Source organism: Micromesistius poutassou, assembly GCF_964030765.1.
Source record: "Micromesistius poutassou genome assembly, chromosome: 8".
Lineage (NCBI taxonomy): Eukaryota > Metazoa > Chordata > Actinopteri > Gadiformes > Gadidae > Micromesistius > Micromesistius poutassou.
This window is the reverse complement of record NC_140278.1, coordinates 10,692,932-10,702,354: the sequence shown is the minus strand read 5'-3', so window position 1 is coordinate 10,702,354 and position 9,423 is coordinate 10,692,932. Positions and strand designations below refer to the sequence as shown.

The window sequence follows — 9,423 nt, the reverse complement described above, 5'->3', positions numbered from 1 at the left end:
CAAGGCAGTCAACGCAATTTCAAACTATCAGACTTTAAAAAAAAAAAAGGGATGTGCTAAATGCACTCTCTGCGTTAAAGAGATAAATTATGGTTGCATGCAGGGCTGCATGCCCTGTTGGAACACTGCCAGAGCACAACACAGAGAGTGGCCTCCATCGTATCTACCCAAAGTGTGGCCCAGCTCCTCTGTAAGGACAATCCTTTACCAGCTACCAGCCAGAATCAGGCCTCAGCAGCCGAAAAGATCAGGGAAAGTGTAGTACTCCCGATTCCAATGTGCAATCGGATTGCCAATGGAGAGGTGTGTGTGTGTGTGTGTGTGTGTGTGTGTGTGTGTGTGTGTGTGTGTGTGTGTGTGTGTGTGTGTGTGTGTGTGTGTGTGTGTGTGTGTGTGTTGAAGACTAGTTAAACAAAATTAACGTTTTTTGGATTTTCATTTTAAGAATTTCAGTTTGCACTTTGTCTGTGTATAGGGTGGGCCGGGGATGACATGAGGTTGGTGGAAATGTCATTATTTGATATTTGCTGCGGGGGCGCGGGCTTCGAAAATCTCTCTCTTTTTTGACCATAGGTCTGTTTGCATCCCTGGTCTGAGCTTAGTTATTGTTCTTCTAGCAGCCCGTGCTCAGGTTGTTATCTCCCGAATGCTTAACCTTTGCATTCTAAGTGAATACCTGAATTGGACCAAAACTAACAAAATCCTAATCCAGCCATGTCCTGCAAGTACATTATAGGTATCTTTTAAATTTATTACATTTATTTTGCTGCACAGGGTTAAACTGCTGTGACAATGAGCAGTTACTGTGTCCAAACAATAAGTGTAGGCCAACTTTATTGGCATAGTCTAGAAGCGATTCCCATAGACCTCCGCTAGAGGGCAGTATAGGACTACAGTAATATCCTCGTAGTAGTGAAACATGCATTAGTGCAACGTGCGGACTTCTTGGATCTCTCTGAGATGGGAAAATGGGAGCGTTGCAGCATTAAATACTGCTTTACTACTGAATCAATGACATAAATGACACTTGAATGAATAAATGAAACACTTTTGGGAACTGCGGAAGCTCTTTTCAGGATGAATGTATAATGTAGGCTACTTGTCTTAGTCCACATGGTGAGAGCAAGATGTCGTAGGCCTACTAACCATTTATGAAAACATTTTGAAAAAGTTTCAGTGCTCTTAACTATCAACAGGAACAGCTTGTCCTGCCATACTCATTAGTGTGGATGTGATGCGTCCCCCTGGTGTGTTTAGACATACCACTGGAATTAATGTTCATATCTCCTTTTTGAATTAAAAAAAAATGATATATGTGAAAGTTGTGTTTGTCAGTCTGTTTATTTGTTATGTTGCTCCACTGGGTCAATTCCGAATGCTGTTCTCATGGCCAGTTATCCTGTGATTCAGGTCCCAGTGGTACTAGTATTACCATCTGGTGTCATCATTTGGTGTTTCATACCTCACCTATTTCCCCCCCCCCCCCCCCCAATACATCAGTCTGCAGCACCTTAAGTGTGGTTAGAACTCAAGTATTGGTCATGAATTGCAATAGAAAGTAATTAGTCACCCTCTGCTAATGCAATAAGCAGTTTAGCTATGTTTTGATTCACTCATCTGTTATGACTAAGACAAATATACCTGCAACTATACCCCTTGTCTATCCTCCCATCTACCCAGTTCCTTTTGTTTGAGCGCAATATCAATTAATACATACATAAGGGAAATCTTAACGCACGGTTATCTGGAGAATGCAGAGAATGATTGAATTCCGTGAGGCCAGGAACGATCAGGTCTCGCCTGCCGTTATGCAATCGGCCTCATTCTCCGCGCGCGACGAGACGTCTGCTGGGAGGAGGAGGAGGAGGGGGAGGGGGGGGGAGGAGGAGGTGGAGGGGGGGGGGGGTGGGGGGGGTGGGGGGGAGGGGGAGGTGGGGGGTTGAAACCACAATCGTCTGGATGGGGAGAGAGAGAAAAAGATGTATTTATATATATATAAAAAATATATTTTTTAAGAGACTAAACTATCACATCGGAGCGAGCAGCCGAACCGTGACAATAGGCCAAATGAGATCAGACTCGCCACATAAAACAGATGGAGCAACGTGGAACTGGGCCCTCGTGCAATATCTGTAAATGAATCTCTTTACACTGCGACGCTTGACATGCTATATTTCCTGATGGAGCGAAACATATGGAACTCATATGAACCCTGCCGTAGCCCATTATTTATATGATTATGTCATGTCTGTTTTCCCTGCTCTCTCCACCTGCTTGGCCCTCTTCTCCGTCCTCTGGGCTCAGTCTGTGTACTACTAGTCTCTGCAACCTCCTCGGTCCGATCCTCTGCAACCACCGTTTTGGAGTAGCCTACTCGTGCAGTGTCGTTTACCTCAAAAGAAGAGAGAGAGGTAGACAGTCCGAACCTTTCCCGTTAGATCCATTACTCTGTACTCTGCTACTGGGCCCTGTCCTTTTTTCTGCAACAAGACATAAAGTAATCAAAAGTTGAAAGCAACACTCAAGCAGGCACTTAGCAAAAAGAAAAGCTATTATGATAAAACATTCATATAGGCCAGCGTGCAGTAGACAGGTAATCTTCAGAGATTATACTGTTGTCTTTGCCGTTAGTTTCAGTACACAATGGCTTTGGCAGAGTTGTAGATGAATGCTTTTAATGACGTGCCCTCTAACCCCGACGTCCACAGATTCACATGGCTGGAAGGACCGATAGGGATCATATTCATTCTCACACATGCACACAGACACGCCAAAACATGCACATACACATACAAACACATGGCATGAATCCGTCCATCCGAATCCATCCGTCCATCCGAATCCATTCACTTAAACAACAGACACACACACATACAGACAATCTCAGTAGAGATTTTGCCAGAGAAGGAAATACCTCTATGTTTTCAAGGGATCTAAATTTTTGGAAAACGTCAGCGTGGGCTTTCAGCCAATCGACTGCAGACTTCGGCCTGCAGGCCAGACTGCAGGAATTAAAGTCAGTGATGGACTGCCAAACCTTTTGTACAGACAGAAGGCAGTTGCTTATCTATGTTGGCTGATACATTTTCTGATATCACCTAATGTCAACTATTTTATAGTTCTCTTTACACTTATAGGTGCTGGACCGTACTTTCAATAATTCATTGCTCAAATGAGCTTTGCTCATTTGAAAATTGATGTTTAACGGCGACGGTGGTACATCTCCTGTCAAATTGAAATTTGCTACATGTAAACTGGCAGACAAGCTGCAGAATTACTAACTTTCAATGTTTAAATTGTTGCTGTCGGTAAGTCTGCTCCCTGGTGCTTTGTCCAGGGGTCACCCTGAGGTCACTGTGGGTATCCATTAGTGCTACTATTTAGAGTACTATTCCTTTAAGGGGAGTGATTGGCCAGCAACGGCAAGAATCATTACCTTTGCTCGCCCCCTCCCTGCCAGCAGTCAATAATGAGGGATCATTAAAATGAATAGATGGACATTCCCCTTTTTCTCCGGATCCTTATTGCAAAATCAGTGTCAAGGGAAATGAAGATTGAGCATGAAGAAGGCGTCTAAAAGCCTCACAGTGATTGTCATGAACTCATCTTCAGTGCCAGTCTCCTTTATCTACCGTAAGAGAGTGCACCTGCCCTGAACTCCTGGCCCAGGCCGAGTGCTTTCATCCCATTAAGGGCCTTCCCTAATGTTCTATGCTGCAGCCTTCCTTAACGTAAACATTGTGCATATGTACATCAACATTAAGAGCAAAGCAATGGCCTCCTCCCTCAAGCCAAGTGATATTTGAACACGCTTTTATGAAGGGAGGAGACCAAGACAGAGAAAGATAGAGAGAAAGAGGAGGCAGGAGTGGTGGGGGTCAGGGAGGAGCTCACATGTTGTGATCACATAGACGGACAATTCTCACTTTGCCGTCCTTTCTTAAACTCAAACATATGCCGCCGCCGCCAAATTTGATAAACCCTTGCGCAACATTTCACGCATGGCAAGAGACAGAAAATTGTGAATCAAGCTGAATGATTGCAGATGGAGAATAAAAGAGCACAACATTTTCCAGACGCATCTGGATGTCTTTGCAAAGGCCTTTTAAAACAGTGATGTGTGTGTGTGTGTGTGTCTGTGGGTCTGTGACCGCAGACCAGCGATGTGACCAGTGTGTCGGTAGGTCGTCTGCGTCGTCTTTGTTGGGTGGATGGAGCAATGAAACGGAAATGAAACGGGTACCTTTTGCATCTGTGGACTCTCACCTCCTGACCCGCACTTAGAACACACACATACACACACACACACACACATAAACATCACACCCCACTTGCATTCACAGATGTGCGCACACAAACACACACTGTTCCCGTTCATTTGAACTATCATTAAAAGAGTGTTGATCGTTGTTGATTCTTGGTATATTGTGTGTCTTAATACTTTCATTCATATACAATCACTGAAAAGCAAGTCAAAATAAATGGGCGAAGGCTGCACATACTCGTCGTCTGACAAGAGAGAGATGGCACATGTGAAGAAGTAACAGACAGGTCCCGGTGCATGGTCAAACAATTATCCCTTCAAGTGTCTCTTAAAGTCAACCCCATGGCTTTTGTCAACCGGGCTGTTCCTGGCAGGCGTATATCGAGGATTTACTGGCTGCAGATGGCCGACGATGGGAGAGGGCAAAGGCCTCACGACTGTCCCTATGCAATCACTTTATAAAACGCCCAAATCAAGGGACTAGTGGGAGAGCAGTAAGGGGGGTAGGGAGGAAGGCGGGGGGGTGAGGGAAAAAGCCATAAAGACACTATAAATCCACACAGTGAAACATCCAAGCCATGCCCTTTGCCGTGTGCAGGAGGAAGCTCCCGGACGCCCAGTGAGAGAGGGAACGGCACGTGCTACTGTCATTAGGATCCGGGAGGACTTTTAACTTGTTTCACTCATATTCTTCCTTTTCCTTTTGTTCTTCTTTTGACTTTTCTACCTTTTGGCAGATCCATTTCTCTGTGGCCTTCCTAGCAAGCATGCTGGACAGACAAACCAAGTCTGTAAAAAAGCTTTTGGCGTTCCCATTTGTTTTTCCATTGATATGCTCTGTTGTTCCTCCCCACCACCCCCCCCACCCCCCCCCCCCCCCAACCTAGTAATCCTGATCTCTGGGCGGGGGACAGAGTGAGAGAGGGAGCGAGAGAGGTAGACTCCCAATGGAAAGTGTAGCGTTGAGCCATCGAGGCCTACGCCGTGTCAAAGGGTACGGCGTTGTCGGAGGTGAGGACGGAGGGTGCCAGGAAAAAGGGGTGTGACTGCATCTGTAAATAGCAGAGTTATTTTTGGTCGTGGCGGGGGGAGCACTGCCTAGGCCTGCCTTCTGTCGCTATGGCGATAGGCGATTTGGAACTTTGCTGGGTGGAAAAAAGTGTGCAGGACCGGGCAGGTGGTACACAGGAGGGCTGCCCATCTCCCATGGTGAGGAGCACGAGTGCGGCTCTCTCCCGACCGCCCCAAATACTAACAAGGCTCGCTGGAAAACCCACAGCCCTCTCTACCTGTCACAACACACACTGGCAAGCCTCCATTGAAAACACATCGGGGCTTTGTGTGGGATTTATTATAGAACTTGAATAATGATGACGATAATCCACATCCTCCAAAAAAATATTTTTGGCACATTGACTACATGGAAAGAATGCCTGATAAACAGGATGATATTAAAATAATAAATCCTACTTTTTATTTCAAATGTATAGGTTATCTATTCATAAGACTCTCTCCAAATTACATAATGTCGCCTTGTAAAATCTTGATCAGTATTTTTAAATATATATTACACACGCTAATATAGTCATCATGTCGATTATTAATGAATTGGTAAAAAAACATGTATGCTAATTAAGAACTTTAACACTTTAAGTACTTAAAACACAGTTTTATTTTTCATAAATATTACATTTTCAAAGACACATGTTTCACGTAGTGCCTACATATAAAAAAAGAGATGCTATAGTATCGAAGCTGCAGAACAATAAGGCACACAATAAAAACTGTATACAATTTAGCCATGCTGATATTTATATGTTTAAAATGTATAAGGAAGCTATATGGTTAGCTATTGTCAGCTAAATGATCCCCACATTCTAAATGTGTGCATGCTCAAAGAAAGACAACTAAACACGTTACTTACATTGAAAATAGGAGAGCTCTTTGGAAGAAATGATTAGTTCAATTTAGCTTTTTGCTTGTTACAGTGAAAGTGAATGAATCTCAAATATTTGGTCTTGAAAAGAATGTTAAAGTGCGGGCTTTATTCATCTTCCTGGGTTATTTACTAAGCATTGTTAGACTCTCAGGGAATAAAGTAACAAATATCATATCGGCAATTTTGAAATCTGGACAATAGTTTCATCAAAGAAAAATCCTTTGACATGAACAGTTCAGTTATTGTCATAAGCGGAATTTATCTCAACTTCACAGATTTATCATAAAAAACACACAATGCCTCAGAGTTATTGATGGACATGGGATGGGACAATGGGTCAAGGGATATTAAAATACATTTTAGATAGCACTCTCAAAGAAATTCAAAAACATAATGCATAACATTACTTTTGGATAGCTGCATCCTTATAAGATTGTGTTGGTCAACTGTTGATTGATATGTACAATTGTTAAAGATTGTCTGAAGTATTTCTATGTCTTATTAATAGTGAAGTGGAAGACTGGGCAAGGGCAATAGAAATAGGCACAGAGGTGAAAAGAGTAAAAATAAAAAAAGGATAGCAGGGAGATAAAATAGTAATGACACAAACACAATACCAAAAGCTAAATAAAAAACTGCATAATATAAGAATAAGGCATATGTAAGTACATTTCAGATATATGATTATACAAAAACATACATGACATTCAGTATAATTGAACATTAAATCGGATAATAATATTAAAACAAAGGAAAAAAATACATTAATAAGCTTTTCATATATCCCCTACATATTTCCCAGCCTTTGTTTTTTCCCTGTAAACAAATGATTGAAATGACGATATTTCACATGTATACAACCAAAGGAGGGATATTATGATAGACAACAAACGAGTGCATTGAATTGTGTTTGCAGATATTTGTTGCAGCAAAATATTCTTTTTTATAAGGCACCACGTGGAATGGTATGGTTGGACTGCACAGGCAAATAAAGCAAAACTGAGACTCACAAAACTGATTTTTCCGCTATTGTATTCCATGCATTAGCGTACGTTAAATGAATCACCCGTAGAACGGAGAACGTCATTTGTGGAGATCATTTTACTCTATTTTTGTATATTCAGACTGAGCTTGTTTTGGTCCAGTAAGGAGTGCTTGTTGTGGATTAAGGCATGTGTCCTCATACGTTTCTGAACCTGATATGACACGAGTTTTAAAACATTCACCTGCAATCCCTGGTCAAGGGCTGTTACTCAGACTGAGTTCTGTGGAGCTGATGGTCATTTCGTCACGTGAAAGATCTTCTTCGATTTATTTCTTCTTCTTCTTCTTCTTCTTCTTCTTCTTCTTCATCGAGAGGATGCTGTGAGGCAGTGTTTTGAGGAGGAGTAAGATCTCAGCCTGCTGGGCACAGTGCTGCCTCTGGACGTCTGGACGTCTATGCGTGAGCGTGGACTGAGATGCAGGAGAGGTCGTTTCTGATGATCTCGTTAACTGTTGGGACAAAACACAAAGCACAGACAGTAGAGAGTTATTGAAATTCCATTTAAATTATTGTGTCTTAGGATTTGCAAATATGTTTAACGGCGACGGTGGTACATCTCCCGTCAAATAAGTGTGGATAAAATACATAGAGATGACGAGATGAGATTTCAGGCCTGACACAGGTTGTACAAACACATATTTGTTATATGTAGAGAGGGTCTTTTTCAAAATACTATACTTCCTCAGTAAAGGTTGCTATAGTGGTCAATATGTTTCTCCTTGAAGCATTAAAGACAGACAGACAGACAGACACACATGATACACAAGAGTACATCATGCAGATGTTTCACTCGTCTTCCTGCACCAGTTCCTGTGCCCGCTCCTTTCCCACACTCGGCCAGATAGTGAGCACTACAAGCCCCCCCAAAAACACACACACCACCACACTACCCCCCCCCCCCTGACTGCCGCCGCCTTTATCTGCCGTGTGTTCTTTGGCGTAGGGGAGGGAAATAACCGTGAAGATGGCCAGCGGGCTCCTGGCCTCCGAGAGGAACAAGGGGCTCCACAGGCGTAGTGGAGCCAGCGATAAAGCACTCGCGCACGACCCCCTGCTAGTCTCTTGCAGACAGTGTACACAAGGAGGACAAGGAGAGGAAGCCCGCCCTGTGGGAAGCCCTCATCACTGGGCCAGGACTCCCCCTTCAGACCCCCCACATGACCAGAATTTACAACAAGTGAAAAATCCCAAAAAAGTGAAAAGTCCAAATAGGATAGGAGAGCTATAGGAGAATGAGCTCCTGATTGGGTTGTGTTAGGGTGTGTGAATCAACGTGTGTAGGATCATGGAGCGCAGACAGAGGGTGATGACGAGAGCGACACAGGTACATCCGTTTACCAATGGCGCTGTACAATGGCACACTTGTACATCAACAAACATGCACTTACACACACACTCATAAACACGATGGGAGACTTATGAATATAAACAGGTGGGTCGGGCCCACCTCCCTGAACAGAAAGGTCCTATTGGAAACATTAAAGCTGAGCCAAAACTGCTGGCTGTTGTGCACAGTTCCGCCGCTGGCTACACAGGCATTTACATGCCGAGGCTATTTTTAGCCGCACGTACAGAGGGTACAGCAGGCATACAATTCATAGTTGGAATGATATGATCCCATCTTTAATGACAGAGTGGCTCCTCTTTGTGTTGGAGGTGAAGGAAGACGAAGCTCCATATGCCGTTTTACAAGAAAGGGAAAACCCAAGTGCTGGGCGGCCGTATGCCACAGATGTACTTTTCTTTTTTGTTTTGGAGGGAAAGTGGGTTGTTACATCTTGTGTGAAACATGTCACCATCTCTTACACCCACACACATTAACCACAGCGGGTGTACTCACGGTTTATCAACTAATTCTTTCCGCTTTGTGTTTTAGTTTTTTTTCATGCACTGTGAATTTTCCATTTTCTACAAACAAGCAAGAAGCAAGAAAAAAATAACAGTTATTGAAAACTGGGCCTCATATGTTTTTTTCAATATATGTTTGCATCCTGTTGTTTGCAGAAGGAAGGTTGAGAGAAAGAGGATGCGGTTTGAAATGTACGGCATCACAACCTGCAGCTATTTATAGAGACTTGACAGGTTCTGTCGTGTTAACCGTTTGGTGTCTCACACACAGTGTCACTGGAGGGGAATCACCTGAATGACTGATGTGTGAACACGCAGGCCTGCAAC

At 43.3% G+C, this 9,423-nt stretch overlaps 1 protein-coding gene across 1 annotated transcript in view; it reads right to left on the bottom strand.

Moving 5' to 3' along the window:
- Positions 1-7,641: 7,641 nt before the first annotated feature.
- Positions 7,642-9,423, bottom strand: part of LOC311351768 (nuclear factor of activated T-cells, cytoplasmic 1-like) — a gene marked incomplete at both ends in the record, with an annotated part of 52,623 nt that continues 50,841 nt past the window's right edge. Inside the window, one exon of the mRNA XM_084471912.1 lies at positions 7,642-7,697. Within this exon, the coding sequence (XP_084328038.1) occupies positions 7,642-7,697 (56 nt within the window). The remainder of the gene's footprint in view (positions 7,698-9,423) is intronic.